The sequence below is a fragment of the Suricata suricatta genome, chromosome 2 (assembly GCF_006229205.1).
Source record: "Suricata suricatta isolate VVHF042 chromosome 2, meerkat_22Aug2017_6uvM2_HiC, whole genome shotgun sequence".
Classification (NCBI taxonomy): domain Eukaryota; kingdom Metazoa; phylum Chordata; class Mammalia; order Carnivora; family Herpestidae; genus Suricata; species Suricata suricatta.
This window is the reverse complement of record NC_043701.1, coordinates 149,764,200-149,783,329: the sequence shown is the minus strand read 5'-3', so window position 1 is coordinate 149,783,329 and position 19,130 is coordinate 149,764,200. Positions and strand designations below refer to the sequence as shown.

Sequence of the window (19,130 nt, the reverse complement as noted above, 5' to 3'; positions counted from 1 at the left end):
TTATTTATTTTTGAGAGACAGAGAGAGACAGAATGAGCAGGGGAGGTCAGAAAGAGAGGGAGATACAGAATCCGAAGCAGGCTCCAGGCTCTGAGCTAGTCATCAGCATAGAGCCTGACGCGGGGCTTGAACCCACGAACTGTGAGATCATGGCCTGAGCCGAAGGCGGACGCTTAACCAACTGAGCCACCCAGGCGCCCCCCCTCCTTTTACTCTTTACTGCCTTGTTGCACTAGCTACATCTGGGACAATGTTGACTAGAAGAGTGGGGTAGACATCTTTGTCGTCTTCTTAGTTTTAGAAGGAAACTGCTTTTTATTTCACCATTAAATATGTCAGGTGCTGGTTCTTCCATAGATACCCTTTAATAGATTGAGGATGATCCCTTTAATTCTTTACCAAATGAAAGTGTTTAATCATGAATGTTAATTTTTTTGCATTTAAATAAGATAGGGTTTTTCTGTTTTAGTATGTCAGTATGATGAAATACACTGATTCTGAATACTATGGCAAATTTGCATTCCTAGGATAAATTCTGTGAGGTATTACCATCTTTTATAGATAGTAGTTTCAATTTGCTATTTTTTAAAATAATTTTTGCCTCTGTATTCATTAGAGGTGTTGATGTATGATTTTCTTTTCTTGTGAGGTCTTTTTTGGCTTTGGTATGTGGGTAATGTTGGCTTATAAATGAGTTAAGTGTTTCTTCCTAGAAGAGTTTGTGTAGAATTGTTGCTATGTCTCCCTTAAATATTCATTTATGCCATCTGGGTCTGCACTCTTTTTGTGGGGGAAGGTTGTCAGCTTTTAGGGCTATTTACATTTCTTTTCTTCTTGAGTGAACTTTGGTAGTTTTTGCTTGTCAAGAAGTTTTTACATTTCACCTATGCTGTTGAATTTATTGGCATAAAGTTAATAAAATTCCACACTGCTTTTAGCTAGAGCCAAATATTTTGGTATATTCTTTCAGTTCAAAATATTTTCAAATTTTCCTTTTTACCTCCTCTTCACGGCTCAGTTAAGAGGGTGATTTAATTTTCAAATATCTGGGGATTCTTCAGATAGGTTAGTGATTTCTAATTTAATTCTTTTCTGGTCATACATGTGTTGTACAGTTTCCATTCTTTTAAGTCATTTGAAACTTGTTTTATAGCTCACAATACTTGCACCTGAAAAGAATGCATATTATGCTGTTGTTGGGTGATGTTCTATATATGTCATTTAATCAAATTAGTTGATGGTCTTATATACCCTTAACTGATTTTCTATTTGTGTTATCACTTAAGTGTTGAAATACTTGAAATAATCATACTTGAAAATTTGTCTAAATCCATTTCAATTTTATCAGTTTTTTAAAAAAAGTAGGTTCTGAGCCCAACATGGGTCTCAAACTCACAACTCTTGAGATAGAGTCGCATGCTCCACTGGCTGAGTCAATCATGTGCTTTTCAATTTTATCATTAAAAATTTTTTAAATGTTTTTATTTCAGAGAGAGAGACAGAGAGAGAGAGAGAGAGAGAAAGAGAGAGAGAGAGAGAGACAGAGCATGAGTGGGAAAGGGGCAGGCAGGGAGTCACAGAGTCCAAAACAGGCTCCAGGTTCTGAGTTGGCAGCAGAGAGCCTGATGCAGGGCTTGAACTCATGAGCTGTGAGATCATGACCTGAGCCAAAGTCAAGATGCTCAACTGACTGAGCCACCCAGGCGCCCCAATTTTACTAGTTTTTATTTCATGCATTTTGAAGCTAGGAGTATTAGAACTAGAAGACCACTGTTTTACTGTTTCTCAAATGCTAGAATATAGGTCTCTCCCTCGGGGCCAATTTCTGCAGAAAAGAACTTCGCACCTCTTGTTGGAGGGTAAATCTCTGGTTGGCAAGGGCACAGGTGATCGGGAGGAAGGCATGGATGTATGGGGTTAAGTGAATGTTCCATATACACCTGGCCATTGATTTCACTGCTTTCCCTTCATGTCTCACTCATGTCTTCCACAGTATTAACCATTTCTGAGACTGGAGCCAAACTGGTTCCTTCTTGTCCTAATCTTCATATGCAAGCAGTTTAAATGGTGCCTCCTTCTACTCTGATACAATAGCCACCCTCCTTCCATCTTTCAAATTTTTGTTGAGATTTGTTTGTTATGGTCTTTCTCCTGTTCTCTTTATTGCTGTGGTTTTAAAAATGTAAAAATTTTCTTTCTTTCTCTCTCTTTTTAGCATTTTAATGCTGTCCAGAGAAATGTTTAACAAAAAGCACTTTTTTTTTTTTTTTTTTTTTTACCGAGTCACACATGCAAAAGCAAAGGGCATTTATTATTACGGGCCTAAGTTCACCAGGCTTAAGCTTGGGCTCAGACTTCACCAGTGCAATGGATCCGTGCTGAGAGCCAAAAAGCACATTTTCTAACCCTTTCTCTGCTAGCCATTTTGCTTGGGTTGACCAAACACTGACATTTCTGTGGGCTAATCAGTTGCCACATGTTTCTATGTATTAGCTTTTCCCAGATCTTACTCTTGAACCTATTTGTTGTTATTATCTGCCCTCAGGTACCAATCTGGTGCCAGTTTTACTCTTGTACCTACTTTGGGCATGTTGCTTTTAACTTTTCTTTGCTTCCATTACCTAGGGTAAAGTCTTGCACTCCATGACCAATTATGATGCTTTCTCATCAATGAAAGTAGAGTGAGAAAGCCATGGGAACTTCCATATTTCTTTCTAGCCCCCTAACTCTGGCTGTCAGGGTGGGGGGTGGGGGTGGGAAGGAAGAATGAAACTATTGGAGGTGCCTGGCTGGCTCAGTTGGTAGAGCATGCAACTCTTGATCTCAGGGTTGTGAGTTTGAGCGCCGTGTTTCATGCAGATTACTTAAAAATAAAATCTTAAAAAAAGTTAAAATGATTATAATTTGGGGGCGCCTGGGTGGCTCAGTCAGTTGAGCATCTGACTTCAGCTCAGGTCATGATCTCACAGTTTGTGAGTTCGAGCCCCATGTTGGGCTCTGTGCCGTCAGCTGGGAGCCTGAAGCCTGATTCAGATTCTGTGTCTCCCTCTCTGCCCCTCCCCCACTCATGTTCTATCTCTAGCTCTCAAAAATAAATAAACATTAATTTAAAAAAATGATTATAATTTGGAAATGTTACTACCAGTTAGTGATCACATAGTCACTAGTATTTTGACTTAAAGATACTAAACAATCCATATAGAAGGAATAGCACCCAATGGATGGAATTTTAAGAATTGTAAAAGTGTCTCAAGTACTCAACAAATACTGTCACCTTTATAGTGGCAGAATTATCAATTGAATATAACTAATGATTACTGTGAATATCCAAAGGTCTCTGTTCAACTCAAGTATCAAGGCTTGGGCAACCCCTGAACTCTGAAATTTTTTTTTCAACAATCCTAAAGCACACGTTTTTTTCATGAAATTGGGATGTATCTTAGCAACGTGCTTTTTTCAATATCAATGGCTTCTTAAGATCTGATGAAATGTGACATATCCCCTGTTGTTCCCCCCGTATTTTCACGTGTAAGTCCCTCTTTTCCACAAACTTCCTTCCCATAATCAGTGAAATGCTTCCCAAGGACTCTGATCATATTTCAATTGTATTAAGGAAGGTGATGCTTAAAATAGTAAAAGCTAAATATAGTTAAAAACATTAATATAAGTTATGTATAAGAGGAAATTTGGAAAAACACATTATTTTATAATTATTTGAAATTTGGACTTTGGACCTCCCCCTCTCCTCAAAGCACACAGGTTCTTGTGATCATATTTGGCTCCAAATCCCACTTAGATTCCATACGTCAGGCAGTTAGAAGACACGTTACAAAAAGCGAAATCCTGAGCAGATACCAAGGTATGATCTATGAGGGTAGAAGGAATGAGAGGCATTCATTATTCCAGAGATTGGTGAAATGGAATCACATCATTTGTGATGTTGTCTTAGAGCATCCAAACTAGTAAGATATTATGGAATGGCTAAAGGGAAGATGCTTAATCATCACCCTAATCATTGCATGTGAAATGTGCTTATTCGGGGTGGGGTCAAATATTCTGGAACTCTTTATTCCTTAAAGGAGATAAGCTGTTTCCCCAAAATTAATGTATACTTTCCCTGTTATCTATATCCAGTTAACTATGTCAGCTTACCTTGGACAAGATATATTAGTTACAACCCTATGTTCTCAAGCTAATAAATAAGGTATCAATATTTTTCCTACCATTTTTCATATGTGGATACTAGCCATTGGTGAAAAACTAGGCTATCAAACACTAGGTAACCTCCTGAGAACTGGTTGAGGAATCATTAACCATCAGTTAGAAAATAAGGGCTGCAATCAGGAGCTCATTGCATAGCAAATTCCAATTTAGTTATGTATGTAATCACTTTTCTACTTTCAACTGTTGTTTGAGCTTCTTGTATGAACAAATGCCTCTTTGAAGTGTCCTAGCTTCGCACTGCTAGTGAATTATGTGTAATACAGTGCATATTTTAAGCCTGGTCATCCCAAACATACTCTTCAAATAGTTTAAAATGTTTTTATATAGCTTTTTTTTTTTTTTTTAACATTTGCTTTTGAGAGAGAGAGAAACAGAGTGTGAGCAGGGGAGGGGCAGAGAGAGAGGAAGACACAGACTTTAAAACAGGCTCCAGACTCCAAGCTGTCAGGACAGAGCCTGATGCAGGGCTCAAACTCATGAAGTGTGAGATCACGACCTGAGCAGAGTCGGAGGCTTAACCAACTGAGCCACCCAGGTGCCCCTATATAGTCATTTTAATGTGAAGTACTTATATCCAAATATAAAAATAATTTTATAAATCAGACTTCTAGATCTGGGGATTCTGTGAAAACAAATGGCTTCTGGGGATACATCAAATATTAAAACAAGAGATAAGCCCAAAGAGAAAAATAATAGAAACTTTCTCTCTGGACTCCTTTGTTTTGCTTAGCACTGACATGAGTGCTGAAGAAAATGAAGGAAATTAGGTGTGAGAAATTAAATACATTTAGATATATTTCATTTTTGCTCTGTTTCAGCATGGTATATGTACCCTACTTGGCTTAATTTGGTGGTAATGAGGGGTGAAGTGGTGAGATCTGGAAGAACCTTAAAAGACCAACTGCACCCACAAAAAAACTTCTACTTCTGTTCCTAAGCAGTTGCCTTAAGGGGACAAGGGGGATGAGTTCAATGTCCTATAAAACAGTGAATGGGACATACCACACAAGACCTTCTCTCCACCTACTTGCCATGTGGCCATACACTGTTGGTATAGTTTTGCCATAAACACAAGAGATTTTATATGCATAATATCTCCAACCACTCCCTTGACCTAAAACTAACATGTGCAATCACACAGTTCAGAGAGAGCTAATCAAAGCTGGAGGGAAATAGGAAAAACACGAGGCATATGATTTGAAGAGAAACCAAAGTTTCAATTTCTCAGAGAATGTGAACAAAGGGAAACATGCTCTGTCTGCACAAATAAAAAGTTCTTGCACTTAAAAATACTGGGTAGGATATATAGTTCTAATAACAATGGCTGAACTGCAAAGTACAGACATTTCACTCTACCCATCTGAGGAACCAGAACAGTCAGTTCTCTGTAGAGCATGACAAAGTGCTTGGTACTTAAATACTTTAAAGGAATGAATGAGTTTCAGTGAGGGAAATATCTGAGTAACCTATGATATCTCTCCTGAGAATAAAGAGTGATATTAAAAATATTTAAGTCTTTACAGAATGAGTATATGACTGAAGACTTTATTTATTAATAGGATCTTTCCTATGAACCCGCTGGTGGATGTGGAGGTTGGAGCTCTGGCTGAAGCCCTTCCCACACTTGCTGCACTCATAGGGCTTCTCTCCAGTATGCACTCTCTGGTGGATGAGGAGTTTTGAGCTCTGGCTAAATCCCTTTCCACACTTGCCACAGTGATAGGGCTTCTCTCCAGTGTGGACTCTGAAATGGATGCGAAGATCAGAGCTCTGGCTAAAGCCCTTCCCACATTCATAGCACTGGAAGGGCTTCTCACCTGTGTGTATGCACCGGTGAATGTGAAGGTTCGAACTCTGACTGAAGCCCTTCCCACATTCCCCACATTTGTAGGGCCTCTCCCCAGTGTGGACTCGCTGGTGGATGTGCAGGTTGGAGCGCTGACTGAAGCTCATACCACACTCCCCACACTCATAGGGCTTCTCGCCAGTGTGCACTCGTTGGTGGATATGCAGTTTGGAGCTCTGACTAAAGCCCTTCCCACACTTGTCACATTTATACGGCTTCTCGCCTGTATGGACTGCGTGATGAATGAGCAGACTTGAACTCCTTGTGAAGCCTTTCCCACACTTGTCACACTTATAGGGTTTGTCATCCGTGTGAATTTCTCGATGGATGAGGAGACTGGAGCTCCTTGTGAAGCCCTTCCCACACTGCTCACATTTGTAGGGCTTTTCTTCTGTGTGGTGCCTTTGATGAAGTAGCAGTTCTGAGCGCTCACTGAAGTCCTTACCACACCGACTACATCTATGTGGTTTCTCTGGAGTGTGCATTTTGTCACATGGATTACTGCCTGAGCTGTTGTTACGTCTTTTCCCGCAGCTGTAATGGTTACAGGGTTTCTCCTCTGTATGAGGTCTCCGATGACTATGACTGACCACCTGTGATTTCCAACCACAGATGTCTTTGCAGTTACAGTCAAAGTGATCCAAAGCTTCTTTCAACTGGCCGTTCTGGCAAGTTGCCTCACCACTGACCAATGGTGAGACCAGTTCTGTTACATCAGACAGAAGTTTAATTTGAAGGTTCTCTGAACAATGGTCCATGGGAGGTCTTTCTCCTCCGAAGACTCTTCTCTCAGTGCCTTCTTCAGTTATAAACAGAGTTTTGCTTTTCTGAGGATCCTGGGGCTCATTTTTACAGAGTGTCACTGAGGAGTCCTTTGTGGCCATTTGGCTTGGGACTTTCAAAGACAAATATTCTTCATTTGCTATGTTTTTGTAATCATCACTTTGAAGAGTCACTACACTGCTCTTGTTTCCAGAAATACAGAAGATGCTTCTCCCTAGTTCTGACAAAAGGAAAAATCTAGTTCAGGGTTCCTGTACACTTCTTCTGGAAGATTCACAATACAATCCTGACTCTCTTACTGTGTTGGTCATATCTTCTAAAATTAGCCAGCAGAAAAGCCCCTATGTAATAGATCCCTAAGTCCTTTTTCTTGAAGATTCTCCATAGAATTTTCATTCAAGTCTCCTAGGGAACAAAGAAAATTCAGTGATAAGAACATACAAAGAGTAGATTTCAAGATTATGGAACTGGAATGTCTAATGCTTGAAGATTTGGTAACTAGGAAAAAGTTTTGTCTTGTCCTTATAGTCATTCCTTTGGGTTAATGTCAGAAGGAGAGAAGGTTTAGCTACACAAGGCAGAAATCTTATCTCAGCTTTTAAACATAGCCAATAAAAGTATTCTTCCCCTAACCTTGCAGAGACAATGAATGTATATTTGTCATAAATAACATTTCATTTCACTTTACTTCATTTTACTTTAATTAAATTTGCATTTAATTGGTAACCCACTTTAAAAGGTACTGGGGATACAAAGAAGAAAATAGAAATTCTGCTTAACAAGCTAGAGCCTACTGGGAAGAAAGACAGTATCAACAGTGATAACCTTAAGTGTGGCACCAGTCACATACACAACCAGTCATGGGAGCACAGAGTACAGGCATTTGATCCAAACCTTGGGGAAGATTTCTGGGAGCAAATGGAAGGCGGGGGGGGGGGGGAGAGAAAATGCAGAGAAAATATGACATGCTTTGGAAAACTATACACAACTCCTTGTGGAGGATATAAAACCTGACAGTGGTAAAAAGTATGCTCTGGAGAGGAAGGCAGGAACCAGAACAAAGGGCATGGCATGTACTATAAGGATTTAGGATTACAACCATCAGGGATTTAAAGGACTTCAGTGGGGAGCAAAATACCTGACTTTGTGGTTATAAACACCATCAGAAATAAGCAAGACTTTAGGTAGAAAAACAATTGCTGCAGCAAATCAGAAGCAAAGCGATAAGGATGGTTATCAAGACAAAGGGAGAGATTCATTCTAAATCTCAGGATGACTGACTAAACTTAGGAGGGGAAGGAGGCACCTAGCATGATCCTTAAGTTCCTTACTTGAGTTGACCAGGCATGGGGGTATATGTGGTAAGACAGGCTGGAATTGGAAAGTGGGGACCAATAACAAACACAAACTTTGACTTGTTTAATTTGTGGTGCTGGTGGAACATCCTTGTACTGTTCAGTAATATGGGTCTGGAACTCCTGAGCGAGAACTGTGCCAGGACTATAGATTTTAGACTTACTAGTATGTATGTTCATCAAAATAGAGCGAATATCTTAATATTACACCGAGGTGACAAAAAAAAGAAGTCCATAATAGTCTTGGAGAAATACAAAGGCTGCAATCAGCAGAATAAAAATGTTGAGGAACTCCTAGATGATAAAGAAAAGATGAATGGGAACTGATGGAGAATCCCAAAAAAAAAACACAACAAAACAAAACCAAATGCACAGCTCAAATCTCATACAGAAAAGGGCATCCAAAAGACTAAGGGATCTCAAAAAGTCCTAGAAATTCAAATTCCAAACTCAGAATCAACAATTAGAAAGTAAGAGAGGTTATCCTAGAAACAGGCTTATTAATTCATGTTAGACATTTCTAATGGCTGGACTAGTTGTTGTGATTAGCAGTACCACTCTCTCAAACACCCCCTTACCTACAAAATATGAAACATTGGGTGGCTAAGGGTGGTGGCCCCATAGAAAGCCTCAAGAACAAAATAAATGGTCTGCCAAAGAAAAACTTCTAGTATTATTCAGGCTGGAGAGAGAACCAGAAGTTGAGGTAATACTGAACCTGCACAACAACAGGCTTGATTAAAGTACAAAAAGAAGCAACTGACTCCATCTGTGCCCAGGATAAAGGCTCAAGGTAACCCCTGAAGTGGGATTTCTGATAAAAGAGATACCTCAGAGGTGGAGATTGAACAGGGCCTGTCCTAAGTAATTCTGGGCTGAAAAAGGCAACCTTAAAAAAGGGGTCTACAACCACCCATCATTTGGATTCTTCTATCTATCTCAAATCTAATCAGCAGAGGTGTCCTCTATAAGTACAGCATGCATGCACCAAAGAGGGCCAAGCATCAGCTGAGGATATATACTCCAGTATCATACTGTGAAGATAAGCCTTCGGAGAAAAATATGAGACAATAAAACAATATAAGCAGACTAAAAAAAAAAGTAGAAAACTAACAGATTGGCATAAACTCAAGAAATAATGAACAGAGGAAACAGAATTTAAAAGATATGTAATTAAAATCCCAGAGAAATCTGAGAGGATATCACACCTGGAAAAACAACATAATCTAATAATAAAATAAAAACATATTGCTATGAAAAATAATCAGAATTATTTTAAGTTAATAAAAGGACTGAAAAGGATAACAACGATAGTAATTAAGACCTTTCATGCCCATTTGAAGCGCTCAGGGACTAGTTGCACAATCTTATGTAAGAGGAATTCTTAGGACATCCATGCTACACATGAGGAAACCTAACTTGTGTCATAGCTACTGTCAAGCAGTCTGATCCTAAGATCTACAATCTTGATGGGTCGACTAGCAAAATGAACACATGGCTAAGATTGAAGATTGAGAGATTCTCCTAGAATGCAGAGTGAAAAGGAGAGACAGATGCAAAGATAAAAGTAAAAGCCCATCTTGTAGGAGTTCCATAAACACAGTGAAGACTGAATGGAAAGAGAGAAATGATCAAAGCAGTAACAGATAAAAATGTTTCCTAGAATTCACAATTCAGTGCTCACTGAATGCTAAAAATTGTATGTGAAACTTTAGGACTTTAAGGAAAAAAAAAATCCCAGAAAACGCTAAAAGCATCCAGATAGAAAAGGCAGGTGGTGTGCAAATAAATGAGAATTAATATATTAACACCAAACTACCAGTGAACAATACTCGAAACCTGAAATAATTGAGCATTATCTTCCATTTGGAGGAAAAGTGATTGTGAAAAAGATGATACATGATACAAGAAATAGCAGTGAGCAAAGACGTCAATAAAATAGACAATTAAGTTGAAAAGTAATGGCAAAAGAAGAAGCAGCAGAAGCAGAAGAAGAAGAAGAGGAAGAAAGAAAAACAGTGTAGTTTGGAACAGTTAAGTCACGAGGTGGGCCAAAGTTATTAAATGCTGAGTCAGAGGACATTGCTTCAACATCCTTGCCGTATAATACTTGGGAATGACGGCAGAAATGGCAGATCTATGAAAATCAGTGGTGCAGGAATTGTCATAATGGTAGCTTTTATGAAACATTCTGATACTAGTTTTTAAAGGGGCACCTGGGTGGTTCAGTAGGTTAGGCATTCGACTTAAGCTCAGATCATAATCTCACAGTCCGTGGGTTTGAGCCCCGCATTGGGCTCTGTGCTGACAGCTCAGAGCCTGGAGTCTGCTTCAGATTCTGTGTGTCTCTCTCTCTCTGCCCCTCCCCTGCTCACTCTCTGTCTCTCTCTCTCAAAATAAAATAAAGACATAAAAATTTTTTAAAATATTTAAAGTATTATGAAAAAGTATTTAATAGGAGGAAATGCTGATGTAATGAGAAAAGTCCTTTTACAGGGAGTTAATATGACATAAGAGAGATCTCTAAGACATACTACATAAGACTGCCAGCTGAAAAATATACACTGTATAATTTCATAAAATTTTGACATACATTTGTACACACAACACACATATGTATGGAGTACACAAAGAAAAAGGATACACAAACTAGTATTAGTGATATCATTTCATATACTTCTGTGTTCTTTGACTTTTTCATATTTTTAAAATTTTTATTATTTATTGTTATTTTTTAATGTTTATTTATCTTTGAGAGAGAGAGAAAGATACAGAGAGCAAGCCAGGAAAAGGCAGAGAGGGAGGGAGACACAGAATCAAAACAGACTCCAGACTCTGAACTGTCAGTACAGAGCCCGACACAGGGCTCAAACCCATGTACCATGCATGAGACCATGACCTGAGCCAAAGCTGGATGCTTAATCAACTGAGCCACCCAGGTGTCCAGTCCCTCCCCCCACTTTTAAAAATATTTATTTTTGAGAGAGAGCTAGAAACAGAGAGCAAGCAAGGAAATGACAGAGAGAGATGGAGTTTGAGATTTTTTTTTAAGGTGGGCTCCACACCCAGCATGGAGCCCAAGGCATGGCCTGAATCTGGACCCTGAGATCAAGACCTAAGCCAAGATCAAGGAAGGGTCAGACACTTAACTGACTGAGCCACCCAGGTGTCTCAATTTTTGAGATTTTTATATCTAACTTGCATTAAAAATGTTGGACAACCACATTCAGTGTTTTATCAATGGAAAATGAAAACTTAGTATAGAGCTTGAAACTGGAACCATGGAACACAGGCATTAGGTTTATATAAAGAAAATGGAAGTACAGGCCTCTCACTACTTATAGGGACCTCTTCACTCAGTGGTGCTTGCCTCACTTCCCAGGTTTAGTTGAAAATAATGGTTCGAGAGCCATAGTCACTGAGGGAAGAGAACCATGTGGATAGAGGCAGGAAAAAACCCTGATAGCCACTATTACAGGTTACTTCTTTTTGGTGGTTTTTGTACAATGTCTGTTTTTACTAGAGAATGGCAATTTCACATGGTTTAACCTAGTAGGTAGTAGGTATATATGTATCTTACATCTGTGAAAAAGTTTTTTTGGGGGGGTACCTGGATGGCTCAGTGGTTAAGCATCAACTCTGATTTTGGCTCAGGTTATGATCTAGTGGTTCAAGAGACTGAACCCTGTGTTGGGCTCCACACTGAGTGCTGAGTGTGGAGGCTGCTTGGGATTCTCTCTCCCCCTCTCTCTGCCTCGCCATGCTCACTCTCTCTCTTCTCTCTCAAAATAAACATTTAAAATTTCTTTTTTAAATTAAAAATTTTAAATTTTATTTTAGAGTCAGAGAGAACACCAAGTGGGAGAGACAGGCAGAGGGAGAGAGAAGCCCAAGCAGACTCCATGGAGCCCCGCACAGGACTCAATTCCTTGACCCTGAGCACATGCCCTGAGCTGAAATCAAGGGTCAGATGCTCAACTGATTGAGCCACCCAGGCACCCCTAAAAGTTCTTTATCATTTTATTTTTTAATGGGTACATATTTTTCTCTTGTATGTTTCACTATAATTTGTATAACCAATACCTTCTGATGTTTGGTGAGTGATTTTTTCACTATTTCATTTTATTTACTTATTTTAAAGTTTATTTATTTTGAGAGAGAGAGAGAGAATAAGTAGTGGAGGGTCAGAGAAAAGGGAGAGAGAGAATCCCAAGCAAGTTCCACACTGCTAGCACAGAGCCTGATGCAGGGGTCAAACTCATGAACTGTGAGATCATGACCTCAGCCAAAATCAAGAGTCACTGCTTAACTGACTGACTCACCCAGGCACCCCTTCATTATTTAAATTCTCCACAATTGTCAGTTGGAGTACTGATCATTTCCTTACAGTAGATACCTAAAAATGAATTATTACATCAAAAATGTTTAACACTCTTTGATTTAAGCAGTCAGAGTGTTTTTGACTAAGCAGTCAGAATGTTTATAACTGTCAATTATATCCATATTTTTCTTTATGGCATGAAATTTTGTCTCATCATATTATTGTCTTATATTCAGAAGGGGAGATGGATGAATCCCTGAATGTGTAAGAAAAGAAGCAATGGAAACTAGACATTGTAGTGCAGGAGATATTTAATGAAAATAAAGTCAGGCAAAGATAGTACAAGGCCAATGTGGGAAAAATGTGGGAAAAGACAGAGTACAACTAAGAAGGTCAGTGTGAATAGGAAAGACCACAACCTTCTGAAAAGGAAGAGGTGGGGAGTAAGTGACTTGAAAAAGGCAGATCAGTAATGTGGAAAGTATCCTTTTGAGGCTTTAGCTTTCTCTACAGATCAGAACTTCAGAGAGAACTCTGGGAATATTTAAAAAGGGACTCTTTGGGGCGCCTGGGTGGCTCAGTCGGTTAAGCCTCCGGCTTCGGCTCAGGTCAGATCTCACGTTCGTGGGTTTGAGCCCCGCGTCAGGCTCTGTGCTGACAGCTAGCTCAGAGCCTGGAGCCTGCTTCCAGTTCTGTGTCTCCTTCTCTCTCTGCCCCTCCCCCTCTCCTGCTCTGTCTCTCTCTGTATCAAAAATAAATAAAACATTAAAAAAAATTAAAAAAAAAAAAGGGACTCTTTTTTCATGGTATAGCCTGGGCTTATAATTTGCCGTGATGCCAAGCTGATTCCTTTGGAGTTTATTTTCCATTATATAATGATCTTTGCCTTGTTCTGAGAGATCACAACTGGGAGACAAGAGGGATCAGGTAACTGTACAGAAAGCAAATTCGGTCCCAAGGGATGATTTTATAAGGGATATGGTTTTTAAGATGACTCAGTAAAACTACATTCTCCAATTATTTTTTCTTAATTTAGAGTTTATTTATTTATTTTGAGAGGGAGTGAGCGAGAGAGAGAATCCCAAGTAGGCTCTGCACTGTCAGCCCAGAGACTGATGCGGAATTGAATTTACGAACTGCAAGATCATGCCCTGAGCCAAAGCCAAGAGTCGAATGCTTAATCAGCTGAGGCACCCAAGGACCCATATGGTTCCCCAATTCTTAACAAACCAAATTCTTTGGCTGCTTAGAATAATCGGAAACATCCTTTGTGCCAAAAAGAAATTAGGAAACTTTGATTCCTAAACCACACCCCGTGGGGCCCCAACTTTGAAGAAACAAAAATTCCGATAGGCAGTGTCCAGGCTCGTGTTCTTATCTATGGAGACCAACTATGGTTCTCCAGCGTCACAGCTCAGTGCAGCTGCCTCTAAGCAGAGTCCAGGCAGCCCTGCTCTTCCTCAGTGAAGCCCCAAGAGACTTCCTTGAATGTTACTAGTTCCTAAAACATTAAGCACATTCCTCCTCGACTGGCAACCATTGACACAATGCCCTGGAAGGAAATGTGGGGCTGGTAGCACTGGACAAGGTGAGAAGGGTACAAAAGAGTATAGTTCAGGGATCTGAGTTATCTAAGTCAAGTGTTGTTGGAACAACTTTCCTTTCTCATCCACTTTGCTATTTCTATTAAAATCCTTCCCTTCCTGCCCACAACTCACCCAAGCTCAAGCTGTCCAGTTACTGAATCTTTCCTTGTCACTGTCATCTCATCATCATTGCTGAGTTGTCTTTTCTACCCCATTCCTGTCATTATCCTGATAATCTCAACACTCAAGAGATCAGTCACATTTCTTAACTACTTTCATTTCTCCAAACTCAATAACCATAACCAGGGCCATTTCACTATGTGGATCACTCTGCTTTTGAAATATTAATCTCTTACTATCCTACTCCTGAAAAACATCTTCCCGTTCTTTCTGCTCTTTCTCTTCCATCACATCTCTTTTATTAAGATCATCACCTGCTAACTCTTCCTTTTTCTCCCTCCAGCCAAAGTATACTACAGAAATTGTCTTTCCCTAGTCCTATCAATTAATTATGTTCTTTCTTCTTCTAAACTAAGTAGTTGAACATTCTTAGAAAAAAGAAAATAGCACATATACACAAACCATAAAATACTATCTTTAGGTATTCCCAAATATTTACCTCCAGCCATGTTTCCCCTTATCTGTACACTCCAAATCCCACCTAACATCTGCACTTGGATGTCTAGGAGGCACTTAAAATTTAATAGGCCCCAGCGGAACTCTTGCTCCTAACAATCTCCATCAATATCCGCTTTTGCCTAGGGTTCCCATTTTAGTAAATGGCTGCACAACCCACCTAATTGCTTAAGCTAAAGTCCTAGAAGTCATTTTGATTCTCTCCTCTCTTCCTCACATTTCATCCATCCCAAGTCCTATTGATTCTGTCTCCAAAACATATCAGAATCTACGCACTTCTCTCCACCTTGGAGATTATGATTATGAGCACAGCCATATTAAAATTTAACTGTATCAACTCTCAATTTGTCTCTCCACTTCCACACTTGCTCCCCCAATGAATTTTCCACATAATAGCCAGGGTGATCTTTTAAAACATCACATCAGATATGAAATCCTCTAAAGGCTTCTCAATGGACATCGAGTAAAATCCAGACCCTTCATCTTAGTCTGCAAAGCTTTACAGACTGGGGTCCTGTCACTTTGTCAACTTCAGCCTGAGTCACTCCTCCCTACATGTCAAATGTGCTGCCCCAGCAGGTCTTTGACAACATCAAACCTATTCCAACCTAGAGCCTTTGCATGGCTGTACGCTCTGCCCAGAACATTCTTTTCCCACATCTACACATGCCTGATTCCTTTTCATTCAGGTCTCATTGAACTACTACCGCTCTTCAGAGAAGCATCTCCTTGACTGTCTAATCCAGAGTAGCACCCAGAAACTATTACTTCTCTTTGTTTTCATTTCTTTGAACTACTTATGCCTTATCTTATTCTCTTATTTATTCATTTGCTTTCTTATTTACCGTCTCTCCCCACTAAGATATATGTTACTTAAGATCCTTGCATCCTCAAGTAACACCTGGCATTTAATAGACACCCAAATATTCAGCTAGTTAACTTCACAGTGACTCTGGTTCCTTCCAGGCTTCTGCTGATGGAGCAACACTTCTCAAACTACCTCTGGTGAAGAAACAGTTTATTTTTTTTTAAAGTTTCTAATACGTCAGACTTGTCACATATTTTTGTAAAATACAATAAAAAAAAAGAGTTACTATAAAATAAAAACCCAGACATATAAAATACCAATGCTATTTAAAAATTATTAGATATAACAGACATTTTTAAACACTCTCAGTGTCTTTCCTTGTGTCTTTGCAGACTGATAACAAGCTGTCTGTGGGCTGCCACCAGCCTATAGGCCACGGTAGAGTGACAGAACAGACACAAAATGACTGAGAACCAAGTGAAGCCAAAGAAGCAGCTCAGCTCTGGGCCAGGGAAGTACCTGATAACTTTCAGAACTGCAACACCTCAGGCCTGAGGCTGAAGCAGCACCACCCACTTGCCCCTCAGGAAACTGAAGACAACCAGGCCGCTTGCAGGAGTGACAGGACTACCCTGCTTGTCACCAGTGGAGAAGGTAATGATGAGGGAAGGTGGCAGTTTCCTCCCAAGCTCTCCTCTCAAGGTCACCGGTCTCCCGAGTGTCTGAGGAGAGATGAGATTGGGCTCAAGAAGCCTGCAAGTCCCTGCGTGAGAGTGGAGCACAGAAGCGGTAGGAGTGGAGGTTGCTGCCTCAAGGGGCTATACACACACCCATGAGGACAAGGGCCAGGGGAACATCAAGCATTAGGATTGGCCACTCCTTTCAACCAGACTTTCTTCTCTCTCTCAGAGAACAAGGTTTCTTTCTGTCAGAGGCTAACCACTCCCGATGCATTCTAGATCCAATCTTTTTCTTCCTTCTGAAATGCAAGTCCATCAATTATTTTTTTTCCCTTTCATTCTTTAACCATCTTCCACTTAGTCATCTGGATGGTCTAAGACTCCAACCTTGCCTCAATAATATTCAAGCCACTTCATTTTTTTTTAAATTTTTTAAAAATGTTTATTTATTATTGAGACAGGGAGTAACACAGCATGAGTAGGGGAGGGGCAGAGAGAGAGGGAGACACAGAATCCGAAGCAGGCTCCAGGCTCTGAGCTAGCTGTCAGCACAGAGCCTGACACGGGGCTCGAACCCACGGATGTGAGATCTGACCTGAGCCCAAGTCAGACACTTACCCGACTGAGCCACCCATGCGCCCTCAAGCCACTTCACATCCTGTCAACTCTTCTCTCTTAAATCTCCCTTCAAAATGTTACCTCTTCTTGGAAGGAGCCAAGATGGCGGAGAGGAAGGGAGCTCTGTAAACTCCATCTGCCCCATCTATCGAACTGAGAAGGACATTACTCTCATCTGCAAGAGCGGAAGTTGAAAATACGGACTCCAGAAAGAAGACGACCTCAGAGATACCTGAGTGAGCGAGTGCGAACTGGGGAGATTGGAAAACAGGCCAACCTGAGACGGGCACGGGAGGTGGGAGCCCCAGCCCAATACAGGGCAAGTGCGCAGAGCCCAAGAGACAAAGGGAAGAGACAGAGACTGAACACGCTCATAGTACTGTCTCTGGGGAAGAGATAAAGAACATTTAACTGGGCTTGGAGAGAGAAACTCTCACTCCATATATAACTGCTGGGTAGCCCAAATCCCCAACCCAGGTGGCGCAAGGGAAAGAACAGCTTCCAGCGCTGCGCCATCTTGGTGGGGAGTCAGTGGCCACCACGGTGGTGGCGCCAGGGGCGCTCACTTCAACCTCGGTTTTGGGAGTGGGAACACGCACCTCATTTCCATGCCACATCTCACTTCCAGCATTGGCCACACGAATCCCAAATCCTGGGTGCCAAGGGGAAAGAACAGCCCCCACACCTCTGTGATCCCAGCAGGGAGTTGGCGGCAGTGGAGGCCTGGGCACATGCTCAGGCTGCTGGAGCTCCCAGCTCATTTCCGGCAGCGCCCAGCGCCTTGGGCAGCAGCAGCACGAATCACAGCTGGCACCAAGAGATACTCATCCCTCCCCCAACGAAATCGTGATCCCGGCTGGGGGCGGGGAATATGCAGTTGTGTCTGTGAGGGCGTGCACTCACCTCCTGCTGCACAACTCGCCTCAGGCAGGGGCAGCCGAAATCCCTGCCTGAGCCAAGACCAACTGATCCCTCCCCCTAAGAAGCCAGCCACCAAAGCAAGTACATCTCATCTGTGGTAGCATAAAAGTGCATGGACTAGGGGCGCCTGGGTGGCTCAGTCGGTTAAGCCTCCGACTTCGGCTCAGGTCAGATCTCACATTCATGGGTTTGAGCCCCGCGTCAGGCTCTGTGCTGACAGCCCGGAGCCTGGAGCTTGCTTCCGGTTCTGAGTCTCCTTCTCTCTCTGCCCCTCCCCCTCTTATGTTCTGTCTCTCTCGGTATCAAAAATAAATAAAATATTAAAAAAAAGTGCATGGACTAGAACTTTGAACCGAGGTAGGCCTGGAAGATACAACTTGGCTCAACTGTGGCACTAAGAGATCAGACTCATAGAGTGGCCTACAGTGTGTAGTTCCAGCTGAGCTTGGCATGCTGCCATTCTACTCTCTGCAGACACCAAGGCAAAGCCTCTGAGAGCAGGCTCTGAGACCTACCACACTAAACCGCGCCTATCCACGAGGGGGAGCTGCTGCTTTTTTTTTTTTTTCCTTTTTCTTTTCTTCTTCATATTTTTTCTTCTTTTTTTGTACTTATTTTTTATTATTCTTACCTTTTTTTACTTAGATTTTTAAAAAATGTTTACTCCTTATTTTCCTTTCTCCTTTCTCCCTTTTTTTTTTTTTTACCTTCTTGCAATCCAGATATATTCTCCTGTATCTCATCCTTACCTCTCCCCTCAACTGGTTATACACTTTTAGACTGTCCATTGTCCTTTGTTGTCTCTGACCCCCTTTATTTATTTTTCTTCTCTTCTTTTCATCTCTTTCCTCTCCATTTTCTTTCTTTTCTTTCCCCCTTTTAATGTGTTTGATTTGTCTGTGCGTTTGTGTACATCTGTTCCCTCTGTGTTTGTCTGTCTGTTTTCCTTCTTAGGGCTACACCAAGAAACAAGCCAAAGTGTGCATGACAGCGAGTCCCAAATATTGCCGAGTAGGGAAATAAAATATTCAAGGGCACAACAAGAGAAACTGAGAGACACCATTAAAAGACTATTTCCTGAAACGACAGGCCCTGGAAAGTCAATAAGCCTCCTTTAACAGAGCAATATTAACAGGTGCACAGTGCACAATGAGCTTTTTAAAGCTGAAAAGAGACAGAAAACTAGCAAAAATGACAAAACGAAGGAACTCTCCCCTGAAGAACCTCCTGGAAGAAGTCACAGCCACAGAACTGCTCAAGGCAGATCTAGACAACATACCAGATCAAGAATTTAAAAAACTTGTCATAAAATTGATCACTGGGGTTGAAAAAAGCATCAACGAATCAACAGA

The 19,130-nt window shown here is 40.9% G+C and overlaps 1 protein-coding gene across 1 annotated transcript in view; it reads right to left on the bottom strand.

Annotated features, from left to right (window-relative positions):
- Nucleotides 1-5,420: 5,420 nt before the first annotated feature.
- The window catches only part of ZNF239 (zinc finger protein 239), an 18,702-nt gene continuing 4,992 nt past the window's right edge, over nucleotides 5,421-19,130 (bottom strand). The window contains exon 3 of the mRNA XM_029920093.1: nucleotides 5,421-7,073. Coding sequence (XP_029775953.1) covers nucleotides 5,770-7,073 — 1,304 coding nt within the window. The 3' untranslated portion in view covers nucleotides 5,421-5,769. The remainder of the gene's footprint in view (nucleotides 7,074-19,130) is intronic.